Source organism: Sabethes cyaneus, chromosome 2, assembly GCF_943734655.1.
Source record: "Sabethes cyaneus chromosome 2, idSabCyanKW18_F2, whole genome shotgun sequence".
NCBI lineage: Eukaryota > Metazoa > Arthropoda > Insecta > Diptera > Culicidae > Sabethes > Sabethes cyaneus.
Window position 1 is genome coordinate 186391356 of NC_071354.1, and position 22301 is coordinate 186413656.

Sequence of the window (22301 nt, forward strand, 5' to 3'; positions counted from 1 at the left end):
ATTGTTCAATAAATGTCTCTAGTTCAACTAGTTCAATAAATGTCTCATATATAAATTTATCAAATTTTGCTCGGCTGAGACGGTACTGTCAAAGGAGTCAAAATTAAGTCAAAGTGATCGAATTATCCCTGCTTGATTTGTAATAAAAACTATAAACTTGACCAAATAGAAAATTTGAGAAAATTATAAAGAAAAAATTACAGAAAATTTCCACGTTACAACGGAGAATGAGTCAAACAAAAATGTTCTTGACACACAATATAGTCGCGATTTGCTCGCTCAAACTCTACAAATAATGTCTAGCGTCGGTCTTATTATAGCTTCAGGATGACAGAGCTTTCAATCTATTTTGTGATATTAATACGTTATACCCATTAAGAAGATTAATACAAACTTTCGCAGGATTTCATTCAAACACAAAACTAAAAGAAGCTTAGAATGCAATGAAACAAACAACTAAACGTTCAAAATAGCAAAAACAGTTGTTTTATTTGTCTGTCCCAAGAAGCAATGTTAGATTTTTGAACAAACCACTCGCTGATTTCACACGCTTTACCTCTGTGCTGAAACATGTGAAACTTGTGAACGTAGTAAATCGTGGCTTGGTAATGTTTTTTTTTATAGGTATAACAGCCAGTCGGTTAGATCGATCCTACCAATTCACTATTTGATATTCTTCACACTCTGTTTCTACCAATCTTAACAATTCTTAAACTAAACAAAAGCTACACAATATTTCTCTGTATTTCGCTCTCACACATACGCACATCTTCACTCAATCGAATCGCGCCTACCCGCTAGTACATTATTGGCTTATTTTTACGCTGATCAACGACATATCCTGTAAAGCGTTTAAGGAACTTTGGATACTCTTTCTTGTAGATAGCACGCAGTACGGTTGCCGGTGCCCAACCGCCGGGGTTAACTTAAATAGATGAACAGAAGAAAAATTTACGTTAAGACGAACAGTTTCTCAAGAATTGAATAAAGACAAATAACCAAACTCTGCTTACCAGTGGAACAGTACGTGATCCTACATGTCAGATCGTCTCTAGTGGCTGTTATGCTGTCCTTACCAGGGGTCAGATAGGTTTGACATACCATTATTACCGTCAAATATATGCGAACGCATTTACCTTGATTGGCGGGCTAAAAGGTGATGAAATGTTATGTTTTATAACTTAGAATTTTACCGTCGAAGTTTTTTTAAAAGATTTAAACATGCATTATTAAATGCGAAACGTAAACAAATAAATAACCAGGAAAAATGTTCCATATTCACGCAACCTGCTTCTATAATAATCAACAAACGCGTCAATCACTCACCGGATACTCTTCATTCTGATTGGAGTGATTGCACACAATCCAGGTGTCGTGTGCTCCCTGGTCGGCGTTGTCGGTGATCTTTCGCATGTGGGACCAAAACAGTGCGTCACGTTGACTGGCGGGCCAAATGCGCTTGTACGTTTGCAGGAAGACCATCGTATCCGGGGCAACGTTGTCCACTATCTGTACATCTTCCAGCGTAGTTTCCCAGTCGTTTCGATACGCCGGATCGAAGAAGTAATGACACATTTCCCGTGCCGTTACCCCTTGCACCACGTGACAAGATTTCAGTGGATCGATAACCATTCCGTCGACTTCCTCTTCTCGCCGGTACATTTTCATTTCACCTTCGTCGGCAAACAGCTGCCACCCGTTGCCACCATCTCCGACACCCTGCCGGGCCTGGTAAAGTTGCTCTGTGCAGATTTTGTCAATTTCCGGCCACAGTTTGTGACTGTGAGCCTGTGCACCGGTTCCAAAGTCTTCTGACTGTTGCTTATCATCATCAGTTTCTAGGTTAGTGCTGTAAACAGAGCTAGCCGTACTTAGCTGCGACTAAAAAAAAAATTACGTCGGATGAGATAGTCAGTCAATTCGATCTAAATCGATACATAGTTACGATTGAAGAATGAACATACCTGCTGTGATTGGAATTTGAGTCGCACGCGTAGTTGTCGGTCTTCCTCTATCTTGTCCAGACCGGTCTCGACCGCATCGAAGAATTCATCCTCGGGTATAGTGGAATGGGGCCCTTCCTGATTAAAAGAAAATCAATCACTAATTAGTGCTGGTAAAGACATTTACTATTCCAACTTGTTATTCAGTCAATCTAATTGCTCCGATAGCTTCATGAGGAGACACTTTCTCCATAAAATAAACAATGTAAGATTATACAACATGATGACAACTAATTCGACTGTAAATCCAACTAATTTTATAACAATAATTATAGGCAGACCTATATCTGTGCCTGACAAGATATGTAGATGTTATGCAATGTTGTTCGCATATACGGACTCCAACACGGAATCGCACTCATTGTCGCGCTTAGCACTGGAACCAATGCAGAAATTAACACGCAAATGAAGATTATCTTTTTCACTCGCGAAAAATGTATCTACTGTGAGGCAGACACGTGAGTAACAGAAAAAAAAACTATGACATTCGACCATCAACGGAATAATTTAATCGTCACATCGACGACATGAGCTGAATTGAAAATTATTGCACACATTCACGGGATCCCGGCTCTCGACTAGGGTGAACTTTAATCAATAAAATATTCGATACTAATTCGTTAACATTTATCGATTCGAGGGTTTTGGCGAGCCACATGCGCAGTTGTTTTACCAATTTGAACGTTGGCATTTCCAAATTTTGGAGACCTCGTATATCGATTGAACAAACCGAACTACACCAAAAACTAAGTGCAATCCCATCAATAAATTTGGTGTTATTACACGCTAATAACGGTCATAGAAATTGGTACAACAGTGTAATTAAATTCAAATTGTAACTTTCCAGATTTTGATCACAAAAAGTGAGGAAAAAATAAACTGGATGTTGTTTTTTAAGCGGAACAAGAAAGAAACCAGAAATTGACTGGATTTTATCTTTCGGAAGAAAATTTTGACAAAAATCTCTTTTTACGAGCATTCATTTTATGTAATTTCTTTTTACGCTCTAAATTTGAATTACCGTCCTCTCTTTTATGTTCAAAATATGAATAAACATTCGAGTCTACTTTGAATTTTCTACAACACTTCTTACAGACTCCTTACAATTTGCCTTTCCACTTGGAAATAGCTTCAGTCCTTTTTTGGGTAGGATTGAGAAGAAAGATTTTTTCCGTTATGGCAAAAATCCTTGACCTTGATCTTGTACCTTGAGTGGATCGACGATGACAGAGCCCAAGAGGTTCGAGGAGTGAGACTTGGGTCACTAGAAACGGTTTTTTATGCATTTCTGTGGAGATGCATGAGCATGTCGAGAAGTCAGGCGATGTCACCCGACAATAGAAGCACTTTTCACCATCTTTTTTACAGGTACAATCCGAGTGATTATTCCCGCCATTGTTGCACTGGTCCTTATTGCAACAATGACCCAACTGGTTGCATTTATTCCGTTCATAACCCTCGCCACAAAAGGCCTTACAGACAGCCTAGGTGTGCCTGCGTTAATCCTTACCGCTAAGCAGATTCTATCCAGCCATAACCACCTGAAATAAGTCTGGTAGAGCAAATACTTCAATACCGTTGTCAAGTGATACTTTATGCAATTACTTGCAGCGCCGTATCTTTACTGGCTGAATATTCAAACCCTTGAATAGACCAATTCCAAAGTCCAGCAGGCCCTATAAGGTCAGATCAGAATCGCTAAGCATATCGTCAACCTCTACTACGTGGGCAGGAATATACACTCGGTACTTCTATGCATAAAAAGTTTACAACCAGAAATCTCGTCAAGCAAGCAGCCTGAGGGTCGACACGGAAACACGCAGTTTGTTTGATCAAATTATCAGAATCTCAGTCAGATTTTAACATGTTTATAATATTTTAGAGCTTTCATTTTGATCCGGAAAAACAAACCACCTCCGGTGGATCCCTTTGAGTGGAATATACTCACAATATTCTGCACATAATTAATGGCAAATAAGCACATATAAACAAAATCCGCCCAGAAATGCACAGGAAAAGTGTGCACATATAAATAGGACGGCCATGTGTGCCTATGTGTGCACATATAACAGTAATAGTTGGCAAGCGAGCAAGAAACAAACGATGCTTACTCCCACGTGAGCGAGTATGAGAAGCATAGCACCCAACGCTCACGCCATTGACACAAGCATACGGCAAACACCCGCCGTTGCTGTGTGCAGGCATTCTGCTACCTACACACTCGCTAACGCATAGCTTCGTCGCATCTTTCTGTATAGCACACTCACAAGACAAACAACTCGTGAGAACCCAGCTGTCTGTGAGAGCTAGCAGCACACTAGGATACTGATTTTGCATTATTTGTTCTTTTCTTTTTCATCCTACGGCCTCGATTCTACACGCAGGAGGGAGTGTGAGCTCTCGCGGGTGATCAGTATCAGCTGCTCGGGCTGCAATGACGAGCGAGAGCGATGACTGTGGCTGTTAGCTAAATACAACACGCAAATACTCGCCACTGTGCGTGAATAAATAAGAGGAAGAATTCGAAAAGGATGCTTCGGCGTATCAGCCAGTGCCAATAATGAATCAGCTCCACAGAAGTTGCAAAACTCGAGATTGTGACAAAGGTCATTCGAGATTCACGATTTATGTAGGTACAGCACAGTTTAATTTGTGGCAATACGAAGTTTGTCGGGTAAGCTAACCACCAATGATTCTTCCGAAGACATTATGATGATACTGTGGTGAAGCATTTGGTAGCTACACAATTCAGTGCGCAGCATTACTATTTAAATCACTCACTGAGCATTGCGTTTTGAATATTAAGTGTTATTCGACACACCTTAGTTGGTGCAGGGTTTGAAATAAAGCATTATTAATGGTAGCACTAAATGGTGTCATAATAAGCGTCCATTAATATAAGAAAACTTAGGAGGGTCTTCCCCGCTGCGAGAAACCGAGCTATTTCTGCGCAAATAAATAGTTGGCAAAGAAACACTATACTGCACTACCTACACTATCAAAAAGCTAATCAAAAAGTTTTTACCTTTGAATGATATATTTCATGATTATTCATAGTTTATCTAAGATGACTATTAAAAAAAAGCTATAATTTTTATTTTCTTGTAGCAAAGCGTCTCAGAAACTCAGAAAGTTTTATTTTGCTTTCCAGAAACGGTAAAAGATAACCTTTTTGTTTTCAATAATTTAATTTTTAATAAGGCCATTTTGAATTTTTGCATTTCAGATGAATTTCCGAGCGCTAATCTATAGTACCGCATTTTTTACTTTTTTGAACCATAAACTTCTAGAAGCTGTGGGAGTGTAAGGAGGGAGTTCCAATAAGCAAATATAATTTTTAATTTTAGACTAAAGTTTGTGTGTCACGTATTGGCATAGCATAGCATAGTTTGACCGCCCGTGAGTTGCCCGCAATTGATCTAAATCAGCTGAGATTGCACAAAGAAGCATCAAAATAATGCTTGGGAGTAGCAGATCATTCTCGGTGTGCATTTTCTGGTGTTCTAATTGTGATTAATGGTGATTAATAGCAAAGCTGGCCACGCCCATGCTAGTCAATTTGGGAGGGAAAGGAATGTTAGTCCGACACTTGCAGCTACTAGAGACCGAGGAATCCACTGCATCATCCACAAGTGTCACAGGAAGGAGTTATTGTTAGTAGAAAGAAATTGATCTGGATCCACCGAGACAGGAGGTGCGTTCACTGTCATTCGAGCTCGCGTACGATTTGAGGACGAGTTTGGTTACGTGGTCATTGCGAAATAGGTAGTGAAGATCCGATACCGAAATAAGTAAAAATTATGTGAAATCAGTTTACCGCACCGACAGTTATGTTCTATCAACATATTCGATTCGTTCGAAATCGCGCGCGGTCAGTTATTAAATACCGATAGACATTTGTTGCTATGCGCGAAAGCTGACCTGAGACAAACGGGTCTTTTTGGCAATTCATCAAAAACATTGACTGCGCGGTTACCTTTTGGCATCCTTCGATCATAGAACTTGCTTAAAAACTCTGACTACTTTATTGGGGAGCTGTATAAAAGCTATCAAGCTTTTGATATTTGATAATCATATGATAGAAATAACGCGCGATGTTCCTAGGTAACCGATTTCACGATTAAAATGCTTGTTTATAAGATTTCAATAAAAGTTTGTAAACGCACCACTGCTAAGTGTGCTCAAATGAATTCAAAATGTGCTTCTAAAACAACCGCTGTCGGTAAAATGCAACGAGCGAGACACAAAAGCAAACGATGCTAAACTACCATACGAAACCATTCTCAGTATGTAAGCACCGGTTGCATGAGACTAACCTAAATATTCGGAAATTTTCTTGTAAAGCCAGTTATTAAAAAAATTAAGATCAAAAATACACCTTTTTTTATAAATAAAGTATAATGGTAGTGGTACATAATGAACCATAGTTTGAAAATTTATATCGAGAAATATTATGCACCTGCGAGATTTACGGTGGCTCGAAATCCTCGTGACAAACTTAAATTTATTATACCTGAAATTAAAAATCAGGCCCAATGAAGCCTGCCAATATAGTCCCTAAGTTAATAAGCATTTCCTCCCATTAACACTAATATGCAGAGATATAGCACGCTGCACACGTTACTAAAGTTTGTGCCTCACGTATTCGAGAAAAAGTGTTTGAAATAGGGTATGTTACTGCTTCGTCGTAATTGCCTTTCCCGTCCTATCCAACACAAATTATTTAAAATATCAGCATTTTTATGACACACAATGTAAAACTAGTTATTCCCTAATATTTTAGTTAGTTGTTTATTATACGCGATCAATCAAAGTAAGCTGAGATCTATTTAAATGCTTTTTATCATTAAAGAAGTTCTACCAGCAAAATTTCCTACGTTTTCTCGTGCGACGAAGAAGAAAATGTCGACTAATCGTTTTGATTTCCGTCATTCATAAATGAAAATAACTCACGCAAGGCATTGTCGTTGTTCTACTGCCAGGGAAACTTGCCTGACCTGCAGAAATTTTGCAGAATAGCATTTGTTATGCCGTCCTACACAAATACATGCGCGTTAGCTTCGTAAACATTGTTGTGATTTTTAGTTCGGACGATGAAAAATTTTGATGGACGGATTTTAAAACGGTACGACGAATATAAAAAATAAAGTCAGTTGCGTAATTTCAATAATATGCTTTAATAATCGCTTTTCAGTGATATCAAAGTTCACGGATCAGAAGGTAAGTGTGTTTTAGTGTAATCAGCAAAAGAACTTGTGGAGTATTCATTAAATCCATCCAACAAATAATGAAAATTAGAATGGCTTTACTTACTACGACCGGAATCAGAAATAAACTCTAAGTCAAAATGGAACATGAAATGCCTTTCACTCCGGCATGAAAGTTTTGACTGCATTACCTTAAATTCGAACAACCTACGTAAAATTAAAGATACAAACGAATAAATATGAAGAAAAAAAATCGAAAACGCGATTGAAAAATATTGCAAAATATTAATTAAAACTGATGATGTGTCAAAAAAGTTAATGTTAATTAGCGATATGAAATCTTCAAGATTACAAAGGAAGTCTAGCAGACTTATCACTAACTATGTTATTATCAGATGGTTTCCGCTTACAGAAGCTCATTACTGACGATATTTTCGTGAGCTTCCGAAATTAGCACTAAAAGTGCTAATCCGCTTTAGCCATGTCCGGTAAATGGTCATTTACGGAAATACAGCAGAGGTCATTCGTCTTATACTGATAGAAATCAAGACGGAAGGTACAAAATTAGTGAAGCATTTTACATGCCTAAAATCAGTTGTCATCTCAAGACAGCTTTGCGGTCACACCATACACCATAATATACTGTGACCCAGCAGACGGTCAAAAAATTCCAAACAACCATCGTCCTGTGCAAGCTGCAACCATACGTGTTCTGACCTTCTAACAAAACGAACCGTAACGCATCCAAAACACTGACTACGACTGCGAGATACAAACGTTGATAGGTTGTACATATTAAGAAAGCAAACCTATCGAATGACCTACAAGCTACAACAGCATAGCGGTCGCTAAGCTAAGCTGCAACAATTCGTGACAACTGGCGAGTGACCTTATTCTGCGGGCGGGCAGCACCACAGACAACAACCAACCAAACAATCAGTGTCAAGTTCGGAAAGCGGTTTCGCTTTCGTTCACTTCCCCTAACCACTCTAGTGACTAATGTTGCTTTTGTTTCATTTTTTAACATTTCAGTACAGTTCTACTCAGTTTTCTGAAGACAAACAAAAATATCAAAAAAAAATGTTGCCGCTAGAGATAACTCTTTTTAATGGCAGATTATTAATTAGAAAACTCCGAGCAAAACAAAAATTGTGCTGCTTTTCTTAATACAAAAAATGTTCCACTCATAGGGAGAGTTTTTAAAGTTATCTTTTTTGTTTGGATTATAATCACCTAAACAGCAGGCACTAGGCACCCACCTTCTATGGAAAATTTATGCAAAACAAAATAATCTCTGTAACGCGGAAGCCCGCAGTCAGAAAATTATGTTTTGTCACATGGATCTTTTTTGAGACATTTAATTTTTGTTCGTCAATTCATAATCCAGTTTCATCACTGTCATGATATATTTTTTGCTGTTCCTGAGTTAAAGCTGAAAACCTCTGTTTTCCTCAACATTTACCTAATAAAAAATATCTCATGAACCAACGTAAAGCAAACAGCAGTGCTCGAAAAAATTGACAGCCCCGCATGGAGGCAGATATAAAACAGTTTTACTCCTGGTAATATTCTTTTATCTGCCAGCCCATGGACATGACTACTGAGCTGCTGACAGTGTTTGTCTTTCTCAGTTTTCTACCCTTCAATGCAATTCATTCATGAATTGCAGTACTGAATGATTGCTCGTCTAAAGTGTCAGTTAAATTTCTTGCTTTTGACTGATATTTCAGTTCTTAATGTTTAATTTTTTAAACTGCCTGCTTTTCAACCAAAACCTGGCTGAAGTAAATTATTTAAAACTTCGGGACAATGTTTACGTTTATTGTAATTTCCTTTGCCGTTGTCGACAGTTCAAAATAAATGAATTCTTTACATTGATTTCATTCACTATTGTCGAGAATGAATGGATGTAGAGAACAACACGAACATTAACGCAAGTGATTCGATAGAATCGTTGGTTTCAGGTTGGCAATGGCAATGAGTTTATTTTATCTGTACTAGAAACAGCAAAGAATGAACAGTTTCCCGAGAATGGATTGACAATAAAAGTATATCAAAATAATATCATATTCTGCTGTTGATATTAACTAGAAAACATGTTTTGTTACCAACTCAAAATGGCACTTATGATGTATCAGACTTTGCTATAATTTTGTTTTCATTTTTATTGAAAGAAAATTTGTTGACAGATTCTATTTGTAATGTAAATAAACCTCCAATATTTAAATTAATCTATTTTTTAGTAAAATGGCTAGTTCATGATGATAGCAAAATGATGATGATATGATAGTAAACTAAAGTTGTCAACTAATTCTGCTTTCCTATAAATATTGTGTAACAGCAAAATTAGTATTCCGTTTGATACTTTTGATAACAAATTTTGTTTTCAATTTACTCTAAAACTTTGCTCGGGTATTGCAGTCCGTCTTCTGCTGCTCACCGAGCAACGAAACAAAAAAAATTAGACAAAAGGAGAAAAACGGAAAAGAACAGAAAGGAAAACGTGACAAAAATGACAAAAAGCGAGTTAGAAAATAAACGCTAAAGAGAAAAGAATAAGAACCGGCGTGAGAAAAAGAAGAACGAAAGAAGAAACGCAATAGAATAGGAGGTTAAACGTGAAAAAAAAGAGAGAAAAAGTGGAAATGAAAAACCGGAACAGAAAAAGAGAAAAAACGAAGCAAAATACAAGAAGCCTGGACAGAAAATATGAAGAACTGAAGAGACAAGAAGCAATAAGAAAAGAAAAGAGAACTCTAAAGAAAACGAAGATAACGTGATAAAAAAATGAGCTAAACTGAACTGAGAAAGAGAAAAAATCAGACAAAAAACGAAAAAACAAGGATAAAAAAGCAAAAGAAAATACGAGAGCAGTAGAATGGAAAAATAAGAACAGAAAAACAGGAGGAACAAGACATAAAATAAAATAAAATGGGGAGAAAAAAATTAAAACGGAACGATGGTTCTACAATTGAAGAAGGGACGGTAAGGGAAAGTAATGAAGAAGGATTTTTTGGAAATGGAGGGGAAAAAGTGGAAAGGATGAGGGGGGGGGGGTAATAGGTATCTACGCTTAACAAGTTGTCTTTGTGACTCCTACCTTTTGTCCAATGCTGGAAGATGTATGGGTGGAACCAAGCTATAATCTGATATTATAACCAGATTTTAACCCACAACACCCGCCAGGGCATGTGGCTCGTTGGTGCCCGTGTACCTATGAACCACAGAGGCGCTGGACAAAAGGAGTCTGCACAATCCCCCTTATTAACCGTAGCAACATGGGTTGGGTTATTTTTAGACACAAATTGTGCCTCTTCCTCCACCGACCGAGAAGTTTTGATCTAACTCGTTTTTACTTTCAGGACGACGACACTATGCAGGCCCTTACGACTTGCAAGGTACTGCGTGTGACGTTGTTCGTCCGTAAGCGTGTTAGTCCGCGTTTCTCAGCGCGGGTCTTCGGAGAAAGGCTCCGTTCCTATGAAATTGACCAAGTTGTCTCTTTCCCCTCCATTCCCAAAAAATCCTTCTTCATTACTTTCCCTTATCGTCCCTTCAACAATTGTAGAACTATCGTTTCAAAAAAAAAATGCCTGACCGCATTTCAAGGACAAAAGACTAAAAAACACGAGTTTGGTCAATTAAAACGGAAGAAAAGGGGATAAAACGGAAAAGAAAAACAATGTGACAAAAAAGGAGGAAAAGTAGGATATAATAAGAGCAAGAGCGAAACAAACGAACGAAAAAACCTAAACGATGAACGAACGAAAAACGGAATGGAACAAAATTTAAAAAACGCAAAATAGACGAAAACCGGAACCAAAAAAAGCAAAAAGTCGAAAAGGTATAGAAAATGACAAAAACCGAGACAAAAAAAGACGAGAAATGGACCATAAAACGAGGAAAACCCGAAAAGGGACCGAGGTAATTCAGGACTCAGCAAAATGGTGTAAATAGAACAGGAAAAGAAGAGAAAAGGAACAGATAAAATGGAAACAGTGAACAGAAAGGGAAAACGAATGTAAAAAAAACAGAAAACGACTGCAAAAGACAAAAGCGGAACATAAAAAAGGTAAAGGCACTCTTGTGAAAGAATAAGACGGAAAATGTCAATTTTAATTTCAAGTAATATTCATGTCTAATTTCATGTCCATGCCACGTTTGAAGTAGAACTTCGAGTCCAAGTTCGAGTCTAATTTAACTAAGTCCAATGTCAAGTTCAATTGGGTTTACTTTTAAGCTCAATTTCAAGTTTAATTTAATTCCAATACTAGGATCAATTTTAGCTCAAATTTAAACTCTGATTTCAAGTCTAATTCTAAGTCTAATTTCATACGTATTTTCAAGTCTAATCTCACGGCCAATTTAAATCCAATGTATGCCCAATTTCTAGTCATGTTCCATGTCTCATTTCCAGTTTAATTTGAACTTTGGTTTTAAATCCAGTTGCACCCGAAAGGCTGGAGTTTTCAAACAAATCGGCTGATATTTTTGCGAAAAGCAATATGGTGAAGTCCTGTATGGCCGGACAGGCCTCTATCCCGGACACTGGCGATTTCTCAAAAACAAAAAATGATAAAAAAAATTGGGAAAGAATGGAACAATAGTACTTTAATGGTACTATTGTCCTATTTTTCCAAAGAATTTTATCATTTCTTTGTTTTTGAATAATCGCTAGTGTCCGGGTATACAGGCCTGTCGGGCCATACAGGACTTCCTCATAATAGATTTGCCTCCTTATGATTACTCCGTTTTCCCAGGCCAAAACATTCTTCTGAAAGGTCGGGTGCCTTACGACCATTTGTTTATGTCTAAGCATGCTAGTGGATTTAAATTAATTTTACATTACAAAATGCAAGCTCCTTAAAAAAGAGTTACATCATCAGAAATTTAGAGTAACATCTGATCGTCAGACTTCAAAGCAAGTTCCCGAACTTTCCGAGAGATGATCTTACGATTTTTATTCGGTGCGATTTTTGTAGACATAACTGGAACAATGAATAATCCAAGACTTTATTTTGAACAGGATTTTTAAATATAAGCGATAGTTTTCACAGGATTTTACCTATCTAACTCATTACTAAAATGACTCATCTCTTTGAACCGCAAATGAAAGGTTTAAACACAAAGCTATGCACTATGACTCAAAGCTCAAAGTCTCATGATTTATTTGACATTATGTTTGGTTGTGTAAGCATTTGCTTCTGATTTATAATGTGGAACAATCAAGGGTAGAGGAAACGCTAAGCCGATGACTATCGCAAGCTCAGCAAATATTTGTATACAAAATGCAAACAATGTTCAAAACAACATTTCATAACATCTTGACGTTCTATAAGTATTACATTTTTCATAACCGTCATGTCCCAGGGCAGACCAGGCAACTCATAATGAACAGTTTAAAAAACTATATAATCGAAACCACTAAACCACAGAGCCAATACGCACAATTTCCTTATGTTTGAATCCCTTGAAGAGTCGTGCAGCAGTCAGGGACGGCATGGTTACTATCGGATCACGTTTCGGATGAACCATACAACTCGACACAATTCACCAAACTGCAATCCACCAGCACTGACTGTCGAGAACACGGATAGCTCCCCGCCCTATATTCCGGGATTCGATGATTGAAATCGTCACGCAGCACTGATTACAGGATTGAACAAGCACGCACTAGTTGAATCAGCTATTGTTGAAATAAACAATTCCACTTATGTTTCTCTTCGTGTTCACACCTCAATTCAACGGCTGCTTGAAAAATTGGGGGAAGCCCAACAGAAGAAGGACGAGTTTCAGTTTCGCCAAGGATAACAACTGTTTCTTTAACAACCAGCGGGAACCGACTAAACTGTTATCACACAATCGTTACAGGTGGGCTCTTCGTTTTTTTTTGTGTTTTCATTAACCTAATGAAATTGCAAAACGGAACGTCAAATGTCAATGCGAGGCACGAGACGACAAACCGTGTATTGACCAGACGAACAAAATCCGCCAACTGAACCGACTGAAAGTGACTGCGATTTGGTAGCGAGCGAGTGTGGCGCGCATGGAGAACTGCTATTTTCGAAGAACTCGAACAGTAGGTATGGCTACACATATGCATGCACGTGTGCAATCGACTGCCTGTCGATCTATTCGTCGTACACACAACTCTACAGATTGTCGACTCCATCTCGGGGGAGCGCGAAACCGCAGCGAAAGAGAGCGAATGCTGCAGCCTGGAAGCAATCTGGTTGAGACTTTTGGCACCTTTTTGATGGGCACTCGGTTTGTTTATGTTGAAAACCAACAACATCGGCGTTCGAGGATTTATTTTATGCGCTTCGGTACAACAGTCAGTTGAATCGTAGCGCTTGACTTTGAAGCCACTTTTGGTAATTCTCTTTTTATTGCACTGTAATAATGTATTTGGAGGTCTTCTGATTTGTTGAACACTTCTAATTTTGCCAGAGGAATGAATTATTCTAATTTTTTTAATAAAATAAATTATATAGAAGTCAATGTATGTTTGAATAACTTCCGAACCCATACTCTTCTTAAAATTTGACATATTTGTTCCTTGACATAAGGGAATCAGTAAAATGGGGTTAAAAAAGGGAAGTAGGAGAAAAAAGGAAGGTTAGCTCCGAGAAGATCGAACACTCAGCCACAACCATTCAGCCATCGGACAAGAAAACATCCAATTAAACAATTGTCTAGTTACTACATTTAATACAAAGCAATATTTGTGGAATACCACATAAAAATCGAAGCCAAGCTATCTGTACATTTGTTACTGACAATACCAACGACAGTTCTAGTCATGTTCAAAAACAAACGATGTTACGTTTATCACTATGCATCAAAACGATTATTATTTAATCAAAATTATCGTTAATCATCTCAATTTTGAATTCATACTTCATCGAATTATCTAATCGAATGCGGAAATCTCAAACAGCGCATAACCGAAGGACCGATTGCTGAGTAACACATCAAGACGTAAAGATATGATATAACGAGATTCTATCCAATTAAATGAATAAGCTAGTACATGAACAAAAATCAACTGCGCTTTAGCAACATAAAAAATCATGAGTTTTCCTAATGGTATGTTATGCCCTATTATTGAAAATGACACTGGTCTACTACTTTGGTATTTTTTACAATGTAACTTTATTCTTTATTTCTTTCTTTCTTTTCAAGAAGGGAAAAGCCCGCGGAAGTGGAACTTTGTTCGACGCTCCTTCTTCCGTAGGCACAAAACCTTCATTTTTGCACCAACAGTTTACACCAAATGATACAATTATAAGCAGTTACATAATGAGGACTTAAATTATAACACAAAGTTCCTTATTATCTATAAGTTGATGACTAACACTATACATTTTGCACGTGATTTACTTCAAAGCATGCAGAACATTATTTTTAAGGACAGAACGGGACAAATGGAAATCAAACACATCAAAACAACGGTTGAAAACGCGAGACATACTCGAGAGAGGCTCGTTTTGGCCATAATTGGTGCGTGAAGCAGGAAGATTGAGAAAGGGGTGAGATCGGAGGGATCGCCGACGGGTATTGATGTTTAGTTGTTGGAGTATATCTGGGCTGTCAATTTGAGAGTTTAGAATATCAGAGATGAACAAAGCCCTAGCAATATCTCGTCGTATAGCTAAAGAGTCAAGCCCGATCAGATTACAGCGGTGTTCATAACTAGGAAGATTTGAAGGGTCATTTCAAGGGAGAAGGCGTAAGGCGTATCGAACAAATTTTCGTTGGATAGACTCAATCCGTTGGATGCTGTTATGGTAGTACGGTGCCCATACAACTGCAGCGTATTCAGCGTAACTTAAAAATCATTACAACATCCGTCTAACTCATAAAGAGAAGGTAATGATTTTAAGCGGAAATTTGAGAAATGTTTGCAAAATATTCAAAAACCAATATTTTTCAACTCTACAAACAAGCTGAATTAGAAACTTCTTGTTGCTCGGTGTACCTATCGTACAAGCGCATAAGAGGTGAATAAAGCAGCGAGAAGCTTGTATTATTTCTGTGTTTTATTGTACCAATAAAGCGAAGAATAAAACACTACAAAGCATAATTACAACGAACTGTTATGAAATGGAAAACATTAACATCAGCATGTCTTATGGTGAGCGACAAGCTTTAGTTAATGTCAATTTGAAAAATAGCGTGCTACATTCAATTCAACAAACTTGAATCAATAATGTTGAAATTTGTTCAAGAACAAGAATTCTTGTTAACACAATAATTTAGTACGAACCGGTTTAACGAAAATTCATAGTTATTTGTTCAGAGTTGCCCGTAAAAGCCCGTATTTCTAATTTTATTTCCAAAAAGTGGTCAAAAACATCTTTAGGTTGCTGCACACCTTTACTTCGTGTTAACTTCTACATGGTATTGTATTATCAACGATGGAACCTCTTGCCAAGGTAAGTTATAAGAAGGTGGTATTAAAGAATTTAATGAAGAATCTTGTCCAGGGAAAAGCCTCACTTGTGTCCGCTTCCTAGCTATAGGAGCGTGACTGATATCCACATGTAAATATAGACAATAATGTATAGGAGAACGTCGTCATGGTTGGACCGTCTTTTGGAATTTTGCCCTAGATTCCGTTTAAAAGCGAATTTTGGCATTGTAAATACATCGTTGTTAAGGTCTAAAAATATAGTACACTTCTGGGAAGCCACGAATTGGCTAAAAGAAATATAATAGGCCCTAGGTCCTTTACAAAAATAGAAAAATTGTTTTCAAGCTCGAACGTTAGGCCAACACATAAAATCGAAGAGATATCCGTTGAAATTATAGATAGTGATATCCCAAGCACTGTGTTTATTAGGGGTTTATTAGGGGTTTTTACATTTTTATGATGGATTTTATGACCTTAACTGATCATGGAAACCACACTTAAAGTGCAATAAAACTCATATTATTACTTGGCATGAAATGAATAAATTATACAAAAACTGCTTATCCAAAAGCAAATATCTGAATCTGAAAAACGAGTTCTTTATCTCAATATCTCAAGATGCCGCACAGCTAGGTTTAACCTCTCTAAGTTTTACATTAATTTTAGCACCAAAAAATTCACTAAAATGACCGTAACTTTGTTATCTTTCAATATTTTTTCACCAAATTTGGTGTAATTTTTCTATTTTCATAATTTGATACATAGTCCCGGAGTTGTTCCAGTGTTCCTTGGGGGACCACGACATGGTTATTTTAGATAATTTTGTCAAATTTTTGGAATCTATTAAAAATATGTGGATATTTTCTAACAAACCACGAGTTACGAGCCCATTCGAATCCGAGAGATTGTCATGAATCCGGAATCATAGCATGATATCATATCATGCCTTTCAGAGGCCATATGGCCGATTTCAGGTGCTGGACAAGTTCCTTCGAAATCCGTTCCGTGCTTGCATCGAAAACGAAACTTGAGCGGGTCATGGAATCGGCCATATGGCTTCTGAGAGATACGAAATGATCGCCAATCGCTATTTTGTCGAGTGCTGAAGTGCCCGAGAATTTTCATCATTTATCCTTGATGGTGGACACAGCCAACGTGACCTTGACACCACTCACCACTCTTTCCCACATTCCTCCCATGTGAGGTGTATTAGATTGGTCAAAGTTATAATGTGTTCTTGAATAGGATGTGTTCGCTTCTTCGCGTTCTTCGCAAACGTTTTCGAGCTACTTCACAATATTCCGACTAGCTGTTTGGAAATTTACGCAGTCGTCTCAGTAAAACTTCCATGCAAAGTACACAAAATGTCGTATGGGCATCAAACATGCTTGCGTCCATAAGCTCTTATCGACCTAGAAGTGAATAGCTGTCGTCGACATGAAGACCCATTGTAACTATGGTTTAGTCTAATGCAGGACTGTGGACTGTGGGGTCATTCTGGGACTCCTTGGTTGACATTTCTTTGCTCTGCACCACATACAGGCTTTTCTATTCGCTTCATCTTTACTTGAAAAATTTGAATGTAAACAAAAAGCAAAGCAAAGCAGAGCCTAGATGCTACCTTTCGTTATCGAAACTTGATCTTCTGTTTTTTATACCACAGACTTCGCAGTCAGCTTTTAGAGTACAGGACACTGGCCCCGCACTACGATCCTATTGACTCTAACAACCTTTCCCAACTGAGACGGCTGGCATGTTAGACCAGCGTCGTACCTCGAGGCCAAATACACGGACTCGCATTGACGTAGCTAGGAAATTACCTTGGGAGGGGCCTGGGCGGTGCCTTCCAGAAAAATTTCACTGTGTATGAAAATATCGATCTACTATTAACTACAGAAATATAATGATCTCAGCATGAATAATTTATTTCATATTGCCAAGTCGTCGCGTCGATATAACGAGAAATGAGAATGTTCAAGCAGAAAACTGCCAAACGCAGAACTTACACCTGTGTGCAAAATAATAGCAGTGAAATCCTCATATTTTTAAAAAATCGTTTATATTTTTTCTGCTTTATCATGTACACAAACGCTACCTATATGACGTTGTATGCTAGTAGCATACGATCCCTAACTAAATATATTCGACTGTCGTACTGTCATCATTGAGCATATGGATCGTTTTGTTTGTCTACCTGTTTTTCCTGTGTTGTGCTAAAATAATAGCAGTGCTCACAATTCCATTAGAATTTTCAAAAGAATTATAAAATAACCGTTGAAATAAACCATTTAAGGTATAAATATTATCTATTTACATTTAACAAAAGTATGTTCATTTTTAATATATACGTATAATCAGCCAAAATGGGTCGTCTAAACGTTGCTGAAAGGAATTGCGGACTAAAACATATTCGTAGTTAACCGTTATGTGTGCAACAGGGTACCCGGGTACCTTTTCAGTTTTAAAATAGTTATAACTCATTCAATTTAAAACATACGTCATTGAAATTTTGCGACATCGTAAAACTCGTTGATCTTAAGTAATTGAGGTTTTTTTGGTGCATATCCATAAAGGGGATTACCAATGAGAGGCACTTGAATGTTTTTATTACGTAGGAGGGCGACAAGGGTACCCGGGTACCCATGATTTGCTATGTTTATAACTTTGGCTATCTTGAACCGATTTGGATGAAACCAGTGGCATTTGATTCGTACATTTATCCAGTTTTGATTAGACAAAGCATTTGGCCATCAAATGACATGTAGTTCCCGGGAATCAATAATTCCGGAGCAACGTCCGGTAAAGCGTGGAAAGCCGCTTGTTTTGAAAGAATATCAGCTTTCAGCAAAGCTATTAGCTTTGAACTTGACATTGTGGATCCTTTTTTCATCTTATTATATAAATTGGTGACTTTAGATCGCATTGGCCATTCCAGAATTGGGTTCCTGTAGGGTTACAGATGGCCAGTTGGGTGCCTAATCCATTATTAGGATTGGTTTAGCGGATCTTTTAGATGTTTTGAACTGATATGGCCAGTTTAGTACTCATTAATAATTTCGGAACTGGTTCCAAATGTATAACGGATTGTTCTACGTTTTGAACTGTTCTGATAATGCTAAGCATTATCTTGAATCCTGCGGTATGATCTGTGACCCCGTAGAAACCGTTTTCGAAATAACCAATCAAAATACATCAAAATGTAAAAAATATTACCTCCCGAACTAATTCCAAGAACTTTGATACCCATATTGCTAGGTTTTACCTCCAATCCTAGACTGGCCACCCATGACCCCACAGGAACCTACTCTGGAATGGCCAACCTGATTCATCTCATTATATGAAATAGTTCATTGTATGAATTTTTAGAGTTTTTATATCCGCATGACTGATTTTCCTGCAATACAAACAGTTCCCTACCTCACAGCGGACACTCTGTCGGAATTCCGGATTTTCGGGCCCCGTAAATCTTTTAAAGGCCAAATGGCCACATAATTCAAAACTAGATAAATTAACGAATCAAATGACACCTATTTCATCAAAATCGGTTTAAAATTGTTGATGTTATAACAATATCAATTTTGGGTACCCGGGTACCCTTGTCGCCCTGCTAAAGGTGTTTTTTTTTGTCGAACACATAACGGTTAAACAACAGATGATTATCAAATACATAAATTCCTGCATTGCAATTTTTTTTATAAACTCTAATGCTAAACTCACCACTGCTATTATTTTGAACACAGGTGTATATAAGCACAATCGTCATCGTTGTCGTCAGCAGAATAGAGCCAGAGTGACTCGTGATGTTTCAAGCCGTCGTCTCCATTCAACTCGATCTTGCGCCAATTGTCTCCAGTTTTCCTGGTTTCTTAGAAGCCGCAAATCACTTTCAACCTGGTCGAACTATCCTGCACGTTGAGTCCCTCTGTTCCAAGCGCCGGTAGGGGTCTCTTCAGCAGAACTATTTTACTCGCATTTTCCGGTATCCTTATGATGTGTCGATGTACGATAAGAATCTCTCCGTACAGTGCCTGTAGCTTGTGCTTCATACGCCTCCGCCACTCCGGGCTTTCAGTTTGTACTCCACCAAATATCGTCCGCAGCACTTTCCGCTCGAACACGGTAATGGCGTGTACATCCGATGTATTCCTGGCTATGATATCAAAGTCATCTGCAAATTCTAGGAGTTGACTACTCTTGATGAAAGTCGTTCCTCTCGTTTCGATAGCCGCTCGTCAGATCACCTCTCAAGAGCGATGTTAAACAACATGTAGGTTAAGCCGTCAGCTTGTCTCAACCATCGCCGCATCATTAAAGGGACCCGAGGGAGTCCCCGAGATGCGCACGAAACACATCACTGGAGTTCTGATCAGTCGCGTTAGTTTATCCACAAATCCGTGTTCGTACACTATTTGCCATAGCCGGTCTCGATTGAGTGTTTCGTATGCTGCTTTGAAATCAATAAAGCTGTGATCCATGGGTACGTTGTACTCTCAACATTTCTGAAAAATCAGCCGGATGGTCGGCCCCCAGCCGGCCAGTAACAGGATCTGGAAGAGTGCCTTGTGGGTAGCGTTTATCAGTGTTATGCCGCGGTAGTTGCAACAGTCGAGCCGATCACCCTTTTTGTAGATGGGACAAACCTCTCCTTCCATCCATTCCTCCGGTAGCTTCAGCTCCCAAATCTAGGAAAAAACCTCACTGTGTCGTTGCCAGCGTTTCTCGGCCATGTTTATAAAGGTCTGCCGGTAGCGGGCCTTACCAGAGGCACTTTTTGGAGATCAGCTGCTGGGACATTACTATCTTCCTTGGCACTCCTTCCTAGGCTAACTTTCGTTCCGCTTCCTTCTGAAACTTCGCCATTGATGTGTTCATCGAAAAACCTGTCGACCACCTGGCGCTCGTTAGTGATTAGATTTCCTCCCTCGTCCATACACATATCGGTCTAACATCCCAATTATGAAGCTGTTGATATTCGTTTGGTTTTTGCGTTAGAAAAATAAGGAGGGAAATATTTTTGGGAACATATAGGGTACGGGAGGGTATTTCAAGCAGGTTTCTAAATTCAGCCTATTTGCCTTTTCTTTCGCCAAAAAAAAACTTTGCCGACCTACACTGTTAATATGTTATAAATATTTTCTGCAGACTGTAAGTAATCTACAATTTTTTATTCCAAGAACGTCAAGACCACCTGTTTTTCCACTAGTAATAGGCCATAGGCCGAAAAAATAGATTGCCTAATGGGCCGAAAATACCCTCCCGTGCCCTACATTGAATTTTTATACGGTATTGAAATACCAATGGTGAAAATTTCTGGAGGGGACCTGCAGAATTCTGGAGAGGGCTTGGTCCCTCAGGCACCCCCTTTACCTACGCCAATGCATGCCGACAAAATTATTGTAGGTCACCATAACTTTTGTGGTTTTGTTCTATCATAAAAATGATGGGTTATTAAGAAATCTTAACAATAAAACATCTATTTTTTCGCGAACAGAAGTTCATGTACATGTACGGTAAATGCTATCGTCATTTTATGTTAATTTTTTTTAATGAAAAAGCAAATTGAGAGTTGTGGCTTCAAATCCCACCTGGGCAGTCAATAATTTTTCATAGTTTGCCACATCTTTTTTCCCCAGTTCTTCCAATGTTCGTTCTTCACACATTTATTCCCTCAGAAGAAGTACAAAAAACGAAAAAGCAAAATATAATTAAAAAAGGCAGTAAATTTTTGATGAAATATGGTCAATTCCATACACAGAAACAAAAATATGCAAAAAATTGAATTTGTGAGACTTTTACAATAAATTTACCACAAATTTCAATGCTCACAATAAAAACTGTTGTAGACGATTGTTGAAGATGGGTAAATTTTTGTCGAGAAAAGTTTAATCCGATCGGGAAAAAGTCGGTATTTTTTCAAGGACTTGTGAACCCTGTAATTTCGTGTTCGCCCTTATAGCCCTGTTATAGCTAAAATAAATGCAAAAAAGGAGTTGGAAAAAGCTCCACATATTTTTTCTGTGTTTGGTGTGGTGGAACCATTTTAGAAAAATTTCTTTTTTTCTTTCTTTTTTACCTTATGGCATTTGCGATAGACATGCCATTCTATCATAAATTTTAGAATAAGTTTGTTGCAAATCAAAAATCTTAGTTATTCTCAAAATATGGGTAAATTTTGCTCGAATCTAAATAAACTTTGTAGGAAGAACCTTACTATTTAGTTTTTATTTGAAATCTGTCATGCTTCAACCGTGGTTCATTTGAGTGATTTGCCAATATGTATTTTTGCGAGATTATCAGATGTTGTTTCGCTGGGGAATAATGCAACAAACGAGGCACAAAAACAAACGATGCCAAATTGCCATACGAAACGATGCTCGTTATGTAAACATCATTTATTTGAAACTAATCTGGATATTCAAAAATTTTCTTGTAGTCAGTAATTACGAAAATTAAGATCACAAATACACCTTTTTTGTAAATTTAATCAAATTAAAAAATTCAATATAATGTAATGGTACTATCATAAACAACCGTGATTTGTTAATTTATATCAAAAAATACTATGCACAAGCAAGATTCACGGTGGCTTGAAATCCACCTGAAAATTAAAAACCAAACAAAAAACGAGCCAATATACCGTGACCGCTCCTAATTCTGCGCATTTTTCTTTATAAG

The 22301-nt window shown here is 37.9% G+C and overlaps 1 protein-coding gene across 2 annotated transcripts in view; it reads right to left on the reverse strand.

The window, feature by feature from the left end:
* Positions 1-471: 471 nt before the first annotated feature.
* The window catches only part of LOC128734342 (ceramide transfer protein), a 38858-nt gene continuing 17028 nt past the window's right edge, over positions 472-22301 (reverse strand). For both annotated transcript variants that reach the window (XM_053828489.1, XM_053828490.1), the window contains exons 5-8: positions 1965-2081; positions 1327-1881; positions 1014-1149; positions 472-925 (exon numbers count right to left, since the gene is read on the reverse strand). In XM_053828489.1, the coding sequence (XP_053684464.1) occupies positions 798-925; positions 1014-1149; positions 1327-1881; positions 1965-2081 (936 nt within the window). In that variant the 3' untranslated portion in view covers positions 472-797. The remainder of the gene's footprint in view (positions 926-1013; positions 1150-1326; positions 1882-1964; positions 2082-22301) is intronic.